A 14,443-nucleotide genomic window follows, 5' to 3' on the forward strand; every position below is an offset into this window, starting at 1 on the left:
GCCATCGTACCTATTACACGCCATCATACCGATTACACGCCATCGTACCTATTACACGCCATCGTACCTATTACACGCCATCATACCTATTACACGCCATCGTACCTATTACACGCCATCGTACCTATTACACGCCATCATACCTATTACACGCCATCGTACCTATTACACGCCATCGTACCTATTACATGCCATCGTACCTATTACACGCCATCGTACCTATTACACGCCATCGTACCTATTACACGCCATCATACCTATTACACGCCATCGTACCTATTACACGCCATCATACCGATTACACGCCATCGTACCTATTACACGCCATCGTACCTATTACACGCCATCATACCTATTACACGCCATCGTACCTATTACACGCCATCGTACCTATTACACGCCATCATACCTATTACACGCCATCGTACCTATTACACGCCATCGTACCTATTACATGCCATCGTACCTATTACACGCCATCGTACCTATTACACGCCATCGTACCTATTACACGCCATCGTACCTATTACACGCCATCGTACATGGACTTCGCATTGTTGCCAGTTCAGGCAGAGTAGCCAAAAAAGTTAATTGTTCTTGTAATTCAAACTCCGAAACCTGCCCCTGACTCACAACAGTTCGAAGTCACCACTTTGTCCGGGAAGTCATGACCCAATAGTAAAAAATGTCAAACAATAGAACATTTCAATGTTCTTTAGAGAGTAGTGCTTTCATTTTTATAGAAACTTAATAGCTGAAAATGCATTGTTACTTGCAAGGAACCACCAGAAACATATTTTGCCCATGACACATATATGAGTCAGTGGTCACCTGAATACTGGGGAAACTGCACTTTTGAGGCAAATGTTGCTCATGATTCTTCCAGTCCATGCAGCTGCATGGAAATTGGTGCAATGCTGTTTGTTCAGACCTTGGCTACAGAAACGATCTGGTTAAAGCCTTTCAAATCCACGCCACTGGAATCCTAATGTGGAGTACCACAAGGTTCCTCACTATCCCCGCTTCTTTTCAGCATCTACATGACACTGCTAATCAACCTCATCAAAAGGCACGGACTAACATGCTACAGCTAGGCAGATGATACACAAATCATCTTCAAATTCAGGGGCATACAAGAAGAGAACGCAGCCCTGGGAGAGTGTCTCAAGGAGCTCTTCAAATGGATGAACATTAACAAACTCAAAATCAGCCCTGACAAAATTTAAATCATGATTACACCGGAAGACAGAGGGACCGACCAGCACATACCATGGCCAATAGAGCTGGAAAACCAACCAACACCATCCAAAGCTGTAAATAACCTTGGAATCCTCCTGGACAACAAGTTAACAATTGACCCCCAAATGAAAGCAATAAACCGGAAATGCTTCTTCATCCTTCAAACGATAGAAAATGATCCTATCATTCCTCTCCTTCACACACAAAACACTGGCCATCATATCCCTCATTATGTCATGGATTTATTGTGCTAGCAGCATATACCTCGGAATGCCAGAATACATAATGAGGAAACTCCAATGAATACAAAACGCGGCAGCCAAACTCCTCCTCAAACTCAGCAGAAGAGATCACATCAAACCAGCGCCCAGGGTGCTACATTGGCTCCCGGTCAAAAAGAGAATCTCATTCAAAGTCCTGTGCATAACGCACAGAACTATACACGACCAGGGAGCAGACTTTATCCAAAAGACATTCTCCATCTACCAACCAGCTAGAACCCTGAGATTCTGCAACGACACCTGTCTTGGACCCAAATGGTACCGGAAGGAAAAACTGGCCTGCTCAGCATTCTCCTGCTTAGCCGCAAATCTATGGATCTTCATTCCGAGGGAAATTTGAACTGCGGAGGACCATACAAAATTCAGGAAACTGCTGAAAACCTGGCTCTTCAACTCCGAATACAACAAAGCCGACGGAACGACATCCGCACACCTCCCGATCAACCAAGCAAGGGAAAAAAAGAGAAGTCACCTGGAAAAAAACAAGATTGAGGGATAGGACCAGAAAGAGAAGCAACTCACCCACCTCCCCGGCCAACATAGAGCCCCGCAAAAGAGAGGGTGATAAGCTGGAAACGCTAGGGCCATTGAAGTAGGCCAAGGAAAACCCAGGTATGAAAATGGGAAAGGGTGGGTCACACTCAGGCATGCCACGAGTAAGGGCAACAAGAGGGAACTGGACCAAACATAAACTATGCCCCTTCTGGAACTTAACTCCCCAGGGGAATCCAGTTAAAGAACTCCCCACCCCGCTGATCACTCTCTGGGCTAGGAACGGGCATCTAGTCAGAAATAGGGACTGCACTCAGAATTTAGGCAACAAGCAGCAAACTAGCGCAAGAACCCTTCACCCAGAGGTGACTTACCGATACAACTAGAAAGGGTGCACGGAAGAAGGGAAGATACAACTAATAAACCAGAAAAGCTGAAGAAGACCAGCCACGGGCACTAACAACTCAAACTGTTACTAATAATCAACCCTCCACATACACCTCTCGCATACTGCACTAAACCAACCAGACCTCCTCAGCACAGCACAGCAAATAGCTCACAACACCACAACACCAAGACATAGAACCTTGCACAACACCACATGACGCCCGCCACCCGAATCTCGCACCCAAGCTCAGTGAGCGGTGCATCTGAACTGAAGCTGCAGCTGCCAACAGCACACCACAGCTCCCTTGCTCTTTCTCCCGCTCCTCCCACTAACCTACCACCAAATCATCTTCTTTTCACATGAACCGCCAAAGCGAAGCGCCGAGAGACCAAGCAAGTGGCACCTGTGCGTGGTATAAAAAGCATTAACATGAACATTATTTCCCCTGTCCTCGGTGAAATCCCACAATGGCGGGTATGCAGAGCAATTGGAGTCTAAAAATCGAATCTGGACTTCAAGCTACACTGAAAGAAAATGCGTGACATGCTCAACTGTTTCCACAAAGCGGGCAGCTGTATGCACCCCTTCCCTTTCTGATCACCCACCATTCGCACCTCCCCTGTGTCTGCAGCCTTCTAATGTTGATGGCACCTTAATGTGCTTAAATGCAGGGCATAGACTAGCCTAGAGCACAGCGCTTCTGAATCTAGGAGTGTGCCTCTGAGCCCTGGGTACAGATGATTACTGAGTTAGTAATCCAAACATTCCATCCTTTTATCACACGCATATTTGCCAATTAAAAAGATCTGTTATTTGTATGATCCCAAAATACTCTTTGATTGAATGCAAAGCAGGCCTCGTGGTGTTATTTCGAAAACAATTGTACAAGACTCTATCTTGAAATGATAACCTTCTGCTGGAAAATGATTGATTTGGTTAGTCTAAGGTGTGATAATGTAGGACAAGTTATTCCAGGCTTTGCTCTGTAGGCAAGTGTAACACTCTTATTACGACGACATGATATACTGTAATGAACATTATATCGTTTTTAAGAGCCAGTTTTCAATGTTATTACAATGACATGTTTTATTTTTGTAATGACTGCTTCTGCAACAAAACGCACCCCTCCCCCTTTTAAGATGACTCTGGTCAGAGAGAGAGGTAGAGCGCACTAGATTGACGTCTTACCGGTTACAGCTGCTTTCTGCATGGGCTGCTTCTGCCTCTCTCCTCACACTCTGCACTTCCCATCCTTCTATTGTTGATTTCTTGTCCTGTCCCTCTCTCCTTGCTTTTCTCGCACCCTCCCTCCCCTATACCGCTCTTATTCACATTATCCCTCCCTCCCTCCCTCCCTCCCCCTCCCTCCCTCCCTCCCTCCCTCCCTCCCTCCCTCCCTCCCTCCCTCCCTCCCTCCCTCCCTCCCTCCCTCCCTCCCTCCCTTCCCTCCCTTCCTTCCTTCCTTCCTTCCTTCCTTCCTTCCTTCCTTCCTTCCTTCCTTCCTTCCTTCCTTCCTTCCTTCCTTCCTTCCTTCCTTCCTTCCTTCCTTCCTTCCTTCCTTCCTTCCTTCCTTCCTTCCTTCCTTCCTTCCTTCCTTCCTTCCTTCCTTCCTTCCTTCCTTCCTTCCTTCCTTCCTTCCTTCCTTCCTTCCTTCCTTCCTTCCTTCCTTCCTTCCTTCCTTCCTTCCTTCCTTCCTTCCTTCCTTCCTTCCTTCCTTCCTTCCTTCCTTCCTTCCGAATAGCTCTTTCACCCGCTCTGGCGCTCTCCATTACTCTCTCCCGCCTCCCTCTTTCCTCTTCCCCATTCCCTCCGCCGGCCATCTCCCTTCCATGTTTTACGGTACCCTTTCAGCTCCAATGGCTGCAGCTCGTGCCTCTGATTGGGCCGGAATCTCCTGAGCTGGCAGGATCCCCAGTGAAGGGTGGGGGGAGGAGGGACGCGGGGGGAGGAGAGGATGGAGAGTGAGAGATCACTGGAAGGACACAGGCACGAGTCCAGCTTAGGATGTTCAGGGAGAGAGGCTCACAGAGTAAGTAGAGCCCCTGGGGGCCGAGCAGCAGCCCCGCCGCCACCTTTCTAGATAGGGGTATCCCGCCGGCGATCCGGCGCAGGCCCCCCGCAGTGACAGAGCAGCTCTCCTCCCCTGCAGGGGGCGCACCCCCATGCCCGCCCTCCGCCATGGGGCTGGGAGGCATGTCCCCCCCGCTCCGGAAACTGCGCTGTCTCTCGCCCCTCCTGTGCCAGTGCAAAGTGATCTGCAGCCAGAAGACCCTCTCGCTGATGTTCGGCTGTAAGGTAAGCCCCCCCACCCCCACCCACCCCCTCCAGCCCCCAGCCGGCTCGATGCTGGCTCTCAGATGCACGCTGCGATGGATGCGGGAGGCTTCCGCCGCCTGGGCGTGGTAGGTGTGGTTGCTGTGTGGGTGTGGGACAGTAGACGGAGGGTGGATGGATGCTGCACGCGCATCCCTTCACTGCTGGCACTTGGGAAGGGGAGGTATGCCTGGATAGTTATGCCCTCTGATGGGTCGTATCCTTGCGGCGGGCAAGGGCTCCTTTCCCCCTTATTTGGAGTAAATGGGGGGCTACTGTCCGTCCTCGGTGCGGTAAAAGAGTGCTGATTTCCTCCGTTCGCATGGCAGACGAGTGCTGATTTCCTCCCTTGGCGAGCTGATTTCTCCCTTGTGCTAGAGGGAGCTGCTCACCGGAATGGACTCATTGACTAGAGTGGTGTGCTTTAGATGAGGGGCTGTTTTCTTTCCCTTCTGGGGTCGATGGGGGCTGCTTTTCTCTTGGTGTGGTAAATGAGAGTTGCCTTCCTCTTTTGCTGCGCTAGAGGACAGGGAACTCCCTCCCCTGGCGCGGTAGATTGTGGATGCTTGTATATCCTGATGTGCTAGATTATGGCTTGTTTTCTGTCCTGAGCTGATTTGAATGCTTTCTTCTTGCCTTCTTGAAGTGCTCGAGAATGGATAGGAATGTCACCTGGCTGTGCTAGGTGGAGATGTTTTCTTCCTTGGCTATTACATTCGGGTGGTTTTCTACTGAATACCCTGCATAACGGATGAAGGCTGTTTCCCTCCTTTGGTCTAGTAGAATGGAATGGTTGTCTTACCTGGGATGTTATATATGGTCTGCTTTCATCCCCGACTGTGGTCGATCTAGCCAGTTCCATCCCTGAACTCTCAGTGGGGAAGATGAGGGATTATTTCCTCCCTATGTGCGGTCCTAGGCTAGTGTGTGTGTGGCCGATACGGGCTGATTGTTCTTTCCTGGCGTGTAGTTTCTCCCTTGGAGTAGTAGACATGGGGCCTCATTACGAGGTGGGCGCAAAGGGATACCGGACACTGTTAAGGACATCGGTGCCGGTAATCCCTTTGCGCCCTATTCCGAGGTCCCGTAGCGGGTCCCTTCCTTAACGCCTGGTTTTACCAAGCGTTATGGACGGGGCCCGTTAAGGGACTTCAGAGCTAATAACAGTACCGCAATTTGTGGTACCGTTATTAGTGCCTTCCCATTGAGCCCTATGGGGATGGGGAATGGCTTTTTCAATGGGGACTTACTGGACCCGCAAAGGTCGGAATAGACTGGTAAATCCCCATTGAACGAGGGTGGACTCGGTACCGGTATTGGAGGTAGTCATGGCGCTCATAGCGCCATGACTACCTCCAACCGCATAATGAGGTCCATGTACTGGTTTCCTCCCCGAGCGGTAGATGAGGGATTGTGTCCTGGCTTTGCTAGATGGGCATTTTTCCTCCCTGGGTGAGGAGGGGGAGGGCTGCTTTCCTCCAGAGTACGACGCAGGAGGAAGGGTTACAGCCCTTGGTGTGTTACATATACAGATATGAGGAGTGGAGTCCTCCTGGGGTGTGGTAGATTAGAGATTTTTCTTACTTGGGCTTGGTAGATGAATGCATTTTTTCCTTTCATGGCTCTGGCAGATGAGGCCTATTTCCTTCCTGGGTCTGGTGGATGAGGGATTTATTCCTTCGGGTGTGTCATAGATGAGGGATTCTTTTCTCACTGGAATCAGTATATGAGGGCTATTTCCTTCCTGGGTCTGGTGGATGGGGGATCTATTCCTTCCTCTGTGTCATAGATGAGGGATTCTTTTCTCACTGGAATCAGTATATGAGGGCTATTTCCTTCCTGGGTCTGGTGGATGGGGGATCTATTCCTTCCTGTGCCTCATAGATGAGGGACAATTTTCTCACTGGAATCAATATATGAGGGCTATTTCCTTCCTGGGTCTGGTGGATGAGGGATTTATTCCTTCCTGTGTGTATTAGATGAGGGATAATGTTCTCACTGGAATCAGTATATGAGGGCTATTTCCTTCCTGGGTCTGGTGGATGAGGGATTTATTCCTTTCTGTGTGTCATAGATGAGGGATTATTTTCTCACTGGAAGCAGTTTATGAGGGATATTTCCTTCCTGGGTCTGGTGGAAGAGGGATATATTTCTAACTTCGTGTCGTATATGAGGGATGTTTCCTCCCTGAATCTGGTGGATGATGGATTTTTTTCCTCCATGGATGTCAGCGATGAGGGATTGTTTCCTCTCTGGGTACGGCCGATGAAGCACGGCATCATCTTCTGGTCGGGCAGATGAGGTCCACTCAACCCTGCAATCCTCCTCCGAGTCTGGGCTTTGAAAGATTGTTTCCTACCTGGAGGTGGTAAATGAGGGATCGTTTCTGCTCTGAGCTTGATAGCTGAGGGATGATGCATGCCTCCTTGGGCGTGGCTAATGGCTCAAGTGTTCCACCCTTCATCTGGTAGGTGCCGGATTGTGTCCTCCCAGACTTTACTAGATGAGTGATGGTTTGCTCCATGGCGTGGTAGACGTAGGATGGTTTCCTCATTTGGGTGATAGCTGAAGTGTTGTTTCCTCTATTAGTCTGACAATAAAACCAAGCATTTATATAGTGCTTCGTGCCAGATTACTGCTACTTCTGGGAGCTGCATTAATAGTTTTTACCCAATGTAATGGTACTCAATGTATTGACTCTGGAAGGATTTAGGGTTGACTTGGCCCTGCCAGAATTCGTAATTGTGAATGGCAGGCCCTACATTAGAGACAAGCCCAGGAGGTATCCACTTAGACTTAAACTGGTAGATGATGGATTGCTTCCTCCTTTGGTAGTGGATGTGTTCGAGTAGCTGACTGCCTTATACTCTGAAGTACATATGGCCTGTTTTTTGGTTGCATGGTGGTAGATGTTGGTTGGATCGCGTTAGGTAGTGAGCGTGGTAGATGTGGACAGGTGATTTTTCGATTGTGTTGCAGACATCAGGTCATTTACTTCATAATAGTTATTGGATGTGGTAGACAAAGGCTGGTTGTCCCTGGGGAAGAAGTGTAGCAGATATGCTCTGTTTCCGCCACGGGTGTGCTAGAGGACGGGTGGGTGTGCTAGATGTGGCACTTCCGTCTGTGTGGCAGTTGTTAGTCTGAGGGATGTGGGCTACTTCCTGCCCTGCGTAGCAGGTGTGGTAATTGGGAACCATAGTCCTTCCTGTGGGAGTGCTGTAAATGGATGCTTAATTTCACCCTGTAGAGTGTGAGTTGTACTTGGGGATGTGGGGGAGTGTTTGCTCTATTGCTGGTGGATGTGACAAGAGTGGTTTATATCATGGTCATTGTGTGGGGTAGTTGCAAGTTAGTTTCATCCTTGCATCAGAGGGGAGGTAGATTTCTTACTCACCAAGAGCCAATTTTCAGTAGCTAGTGGTGTGACGAATCAACTTCCCGGGCTCCAGTGGTCCAGGGATGAATATCGGTTTCTAAACCATCAATCAGCCCCACACCTCTAGTACACCAGAAGGGATCCGAACAGATTGGAAACACAAGCTAATTATAAATCTCGTTGTCCAATTTTGGTAACGTGGATGGAAAGGCAGGCTTATCTCTGCAAGTTCGTGGATTGTTGATTAGTTGCAACAAAGCGAAAAAATACAATTATTACCCATTGGTAAAAGGGACTGTCCAGTCAAGTTTGTTAAAATATGTACTTTATTGATATCATATCAGACAGTTCTAGCCCACTACAAAATACCACCCACCCTTTAAATGAATGCAGAGGACATAGAGTTTCAAGAAGGAAAGGGGATGCACTCTGCATACTAACAGGAGGGTAGTCAAAAAAGTAATTAATCACAATAGTTCAAGGATACTTAGTTTCAGCACAGAGGGAGCAATGTGTCATAAAATGTCACTAGCAGCCTTCAGAGAAGGACCAAGGGGGCAGAACCACAATGTACCTTGAGCTTGTAGAAGTTCTTGGTGCTCGACAGGGTCGAGTCGGTTTCAATGCGCTTTGCAGCTTCTGCAACAGAGTTCAAGACGGGAGACAGATGCAGGTGTCAGGTGGTAGGCAATTCTGCGAGCGAGGCAGGACGGACGGCTGCAGGCTGGCCTACACAGCAGCTCAGGGTGAGGAATTGTTGTCCCAGTGCTGGTTGGCGGGTCTGAAGCACTGGCCGAGGTGTCTCATTCGACGTTAGCGACTGCGGCATGACAACAGTCAGTGGTGCAGTCAGTTGCAGCTGGAGGGGCTCGACTGGATTGAAAATGTCCTTTAAGGCAGACGCTGGTTCTGCTTGTCGAGGCCCTCCTCCTAGCTTCTTCACTGGGATTGTGTTGTCCTTCAAGGCTGATGGCCCAAAGCTGAGGAGAGTGTTGCAGGCACCGGCCTTGTCCTGGGGTTGGTTCAGAGACTCTCCCACCTAGGAAACTTGCTGCAGAGCCTAGCAGGGCACACTGTGTGTTGGCTGGATACCAGTTCTGGAGCTGCTGGAGGGTCTTCTGGATACAGTATCTCCCTCTGTTCCGTGGGATATTTTCAGGGGAGGGTTATTGCTTCCCTCTTTTGCAATCCTGGCCTTCCTTCACTGGCGGAAGTTGAAGGGCAGACTGTAAATTCAGCCAGGGTCCAAATGATTTCTTCCTGTTGCTCCTTGCAAAGTCTTCAGATGATCTGCCCAAAACAGGGTCTCAGACCTCTTTTAAACCCAAATAGGACACAGTGATTGGTGTTGTCTAAGACTACCTAAATGAACAAATCCTGGGCCCCCACCAACAATCTCCTGTTCACATGAGGTCATAACCATAGTCCTTTGCAACAGAAAAGGTAAATGGGTGAAAATATGCAATACTAAGTTCCACCCATCTTCCTGTCTGTTGTGGATCAAAGGGTCTCTCTGGTTGGTTGAGCTCTCTGTGGTTCCTGATTAAAGTGGCAGGTCTCCCTTGAAGCTGTGGTGAAAACGGACTTTACATCTCCATCAAATCACAAACCCCTACCCTCTGAATGGGGTCCCCTTGCAGGGTTTGCCTACTGTAAACACATGTACCAGACATGACAGTTGACTGTCATTGATACTTTAGGGTGGGAGCTCTCTTCAGGTTGACACAGTGCATATGATGGGATTTCCTGTTTCCTTTGTTTTAGCCTCTGTAGCCCGGCCCCATGTGGGCCTTTTTGAAGTATACTCTATTAGTATGTTAATTATGTTCATTGCCGTTACAATCTGCAGAGGGTAAACAAACAGACAAGGCGGATCTATGAAGCCCTTGATAGTTAATTATATTGGCCATGGCAGGGGGAAGGTTTTGGCCCTCCCCCTTCTGAGATGCATTGTGTACGCCACATGTCAGATCCCAGCTAAATACGACAGGGTGGACTGCGCCTATTGGCTGCTTTGTAATGGTTTATTGGGAAGCCACCCTCAACACAGGGAGTTCCTTCCCTCAACACTCAAATCGTTATTCAACAAACTGTTTAACTGATTATCTTTTAGCCCTATCTCAGCCACATATCACATGCCCCTTAGATTCCTCTCCCCTGAGCTAACAATGAGCTAAGAACCAGGCTGGTTTACAGGAAATATATTGTTATTTATTTAAATTAACAGTAATAGAAATTAGCACGAAAATATCAAACACTAGTTTATCCATGGCACAACACAATCAACTTCTCTCAGCATAAATAAATCACAAAAGTGAGTTAAAAAGAACACAATCACAGTCCTACACTGTCTGCGAATTTCACTTCACGAAATAATTACACTGATCAATAATATCATTTCTCCCAAACACTTGGTTTAAAACAAACACAGGGTGATTTATCGCTTTGTTTTTCAGACCTCTTGTTGCTTTGATCTTTTTTGGGAAGTCCGAAAGAAAATTGGAATGCTTTGGGGAATTTTGGATTTCAGACCCTCCCCCTTACTGAAAGGCCTGTGTTGGGGAAGCTGGATAAAAGGGTTTGACCGATTTAAGAAGAAAGACACCCCTCATCCTTAAATGGGGAATTAATTAAATTAATATTTTGGTTTCATACACTAAGGATCACACAGTTTTGTCCCCCACCCCACCCACTATAAAGGGAAAGGATTCAAGGCAAGCAGACCCCCCACACCCCCTTTTTGGTTTTCCAGGGCTTAGTTCTACTTACATAGCAAGCCTCTGTTTAAGGTTCAGGAAAGCCAACTGCATTTTAGGACACTCTGAAAAGACAGGGCAGGGGTCTGGTCACTCCAGTCTCAAAGATCGCCTCCCGCTGTCCACCAGAGGACCCAGTAAGCTTTGCGGTCTTCCTAGAAATAGACAGCTCCACCCACCAGATGCACTCTCAGCAATCTCCTCTGGTGTATCCTTACAGCTGTCAGATGGTAAGTTTCAGCAGCCTTCCTGATGGTCTGTCTCTTCTCTCTGTCCTCCTGTCTTTCTCCTTTTTCTGTTTCCCCGGTTTTTGTATCTCACCTGTCCTAGTGCAGTCTCCCTTATATAGCAGAAATTACATCACCAATTTTACAATCTTGGGGGGGTACTCTTCAATAATTCCTGCCACTAGGATTGGACAATTACCCTCTCTCTCCGCCCCAAGTAAGGATTGGTTTAGGGGACTGGGGCAACATAACACTTACCAGTTGTAATCGGCCCTTTGTTCTCCTTTCAACTTTTTGTCAAAAATTAGTTATGTATCACAATTTCATAATTTTACTAGCAACTGCCATACTAAACATATTTTCTGATTTAGCTAATCATGGAGAATTGGATAAGCCAACCACCAAATCCATACAATGTAGCATGTCCATGTGACACATTTCTGCCGTTTCAATAGAAAGCACAACAGTTATGAAGATGTAAGTTAATAAGAATATCCCTAATTTCATTTTCTACCCACTCACCAACACTCACATTTAGATCATGCTCTGATCAGCCAGAACCCTAGTCTAACTGGCCATTACAGTTCCCAGAGTCACAGGTAGATGCATTTTATATCCCCACAATCGCCTAGAAATTACAAAAAAGGTACACAAACTAAATCAATCCACCTTACGATGTCCAAGAAAAAGGCCTAAATGATAATAGTCCTTTTAAATTAATTGGAATGTTCATGTGTGACAAATGGCATTTTCTGCCTTGCGGCCATTTGTTTTCACTGGGTCAGCCTGTGACCAGAGGTTTTTTGAGTCTCTCTGAAGTTGGTAGTTTGCTCTTTGAAGTTACAGCCCCTAGTCTTCACATCTTTTAGTCATGCTCCAGCCAAGGATGACTTTCCTTGAAGTCCCTGCTTTCAGAGCCAGCAGGTCTGGAGAACACTGGACTTTCGACACCTTCAGCAGCACATTTTATTGCGGGGGTCATTAGATGGGAGATGTGACATCCATCCATCCATCCTGGAAGTGGGAGATTTCCTTTGTGAAGTTTTGACCACAGCCAGAAACATGGTCTGCCTTGTACTGATATTTTCCATGAAGACAAAGTGGCTCTTCAAATGTCACCAGAGCTTTGTAGGTGAAATATAATATACATTGCTTTTGTCAACTCACACATCATGTTTTATTATCCTGACATTTTTCTGTGAGCAATGATATTATTTCCACTCATGCTTTTTTGAAAGCCGGTTTTATTTGCACACACATGTGCAGGCCGTCTTTGTTTTCAATGTTTAAAAATCCTGTTTTCCATGTGACAGGGATCTTTGATTCCTCCTTCTTTTATAAATTAAAATGTTGCTTATCCATTGGTAATGACAGGTAGGCCTCTTTCCACATGGCTCTTTAACGTTACTTGAAAAACAAAAACAAAAGCCAGGCCGTTTTTGTTTCAGTGTTTATTTGTCTGCCATACATGTGAAAGGGACTTCTGTTTGGGGCCTTTAAATACACCCCATAGGATCCACCAAGAGTACACGGGTCTATGTGTATGTCCTGCGGTGAGCATAGGAAAATGTGTGCGGATTAGCCTCACACATTTTCCAGAGGTTGATCCTCCATCATTCAATTTCAAAAAAGCCCAGTTGAGCGCACACCCACCCAGCAGATGGTTGAATTCCTCACAAGTGGTGAATGCACATTTTGAGCTCCCCTGGAGGTTTTTGAGTGGGGGAGGTCATATGTCCAAGAACTTACAACATTTAACAGATATTGGGCCTCATTACGAGTTTGCCGGTCCGGATGCACACGCGAGCACAGCTTGCCTGTAGCACCCGCACGGTAATGAACCGTGCCGGTGCTACAGGCATCCCCATTCCCATTGAGCCCTATGGGGCTCAAGTGGGAATGGGGATCACCCGATTCCAGCACCAGTGAAAGGGCAATTACCGGGTCCAGCGGGGCTGGAATACCCCAGTAATTGCCCATTCGCGGGTGCCGGATTTTTTCGCTAGTTTGGAGGTAGTCTGCCTGCATTACAGGCAGGCTACCTCCAAACTTGTAATGAGGCCCATTGTCATGATACTCAAATGTGTTCTCCTATCATTCCAGGGTATTACTAAAACATTTTTCTGAGTACTCCGCTCATTTGCCTGTTTTTGCCATCCTGCGCCTAGCTACTCTCATCATTGATTTGCTATTGCAATCCTAGTTTGCCCACACACTCACATCGTTTAGCAGCAGTAGTCATCAAATGCCCAGGTACAACATTTGCTATGTGTTGCCATCATATGACAAAGTGTACCATGTGTCAGGTATTCCTATAAAATTCCCATTGACTCACATACCATTTAACAGGAGTGGGAGCTGGACATAGGAGGACGGCAGGGATTCTGTGTTTGTCTCTGGCTCCTGTATTCCAACAGAGAGGGGCAGGAGGGGGGTGCTGTGCCACTGTTGCCTGCTCTACTCCCACACAAAGAATGTGGGGCCAAGGTACCATATGGGGTGGGGAGGATACCTGTGACACAGCTCTCTTTTCTTCTTTTGTCCACACTGGGACAAGGCTCCATCTGGTTTCAGTATTCGGAAGGGTACCTGGTTACTGCCTTGCTCTGCCCAGGTCGGTACAATAATATTAACAAACGAATGAGCAAGATCAGGTCGATCTCTGCTGTAGAGTAACCACTGCTAAAGCCTGAGTGGGTAACCCCTTGTGTGGGTGTTCACAGAATTCTCATGAAACTGTTCTTCTGCACAAAAGGGATTTATTTTGAAGTGCAATGGTGTAGTAATACACTGGTATTTTTCAAAAACATAGGACATTCACATTTGAGAACATACAAAGTGTAGTACCCAAGTTTGTTTGTTTGTTTGTTTTATTATTTATAATGCGCGAGCGTACCCGGGGGTATCAGGGCGCAGACTTTACAAGAATTTTCGAAGCTTGGTTACAGTACACGAGGAATATACATAATACAAAAATAGGTGCACAAATGTTATATACAGTATATACAAATCATCAGTAAGGCCAGCAGGCAGTAATGTAATATACAGGTAAGCAAGAGGCACATGTGGTTACGATGTGTGCGTGTAGCGCTGGACACTACCTAGTCTTAGTGGGTCTCCAATTTCAGCCAGGAGATTAACTTGGAACGGAAGTTCTGATAAGGCAAGTCTACTCTAAGGTTTGGAGGCAGGGAGTTCCAGAGCTTGGCAGCTTTTACCGGGAAGCTGTTGCCTCCTATGGTGGCCCGTTTGTAGTGGGGGACAGATAGGCAATCTTTGTATGCGGTTCTGACGGGTCTTGAGGAGGATTGTTTGTGGAACCTGTTGATCAGGTAGGTTGGGGCTGCGTTGTTGAGAGACTTGTGGGT

The 14,443-nt window shown here is 47.3% G+C and overlaps 1 protein-coding gene across 4 annotated transcripts in view; it reads left to right on the forward strand.

The window, feature by feature from the left end:
• DLG4 (discs large MAGUK scaffold protein 4) overlaps window positions 1-14,443 on the forward strand; it is a 1,400,174-nt gene that overhangs the window by 856,968 nt on the left and 528,763 nt on the right. Inside the window, exon 1 of one of the 4 annotated variants that reach the window (XM_069645926.1) lies at window positions 4,475-4,695. The exons of the other annotated variants lie outside the window; for them this stretch is intronic. Coding sequence (XP_069502027.1) covers window positions 4,579-4,695 — 117 coding nt within the window. The 5' untranslated portion in view covers window positions 4,475-4,578. Of the gene's footprint in view, window positions 1-4,474; window positions 4,696-14,443 lie in introns of those variants that run through there. 4 annotated transcript variants of the gene reach the window in all.

The sequence above is a fragment of the Ambystoma mexicanum genome, chromosome 1p (genome assembly GCF_040938575.1).
Source record: "Ambystoma mexicanum isolate Mex_15411 chromosome 1p, UKY_AmexF1_1, whole genome shotgun sequence".
In the NCBI taxonomy this organism is placed as follows: domain Eukaryota; kingdom Metazoa; phylum Chordata; class Amphibia; order Caudata; family Ambystomatidae; genus Ambystoma; species Ambystoma mexicanum.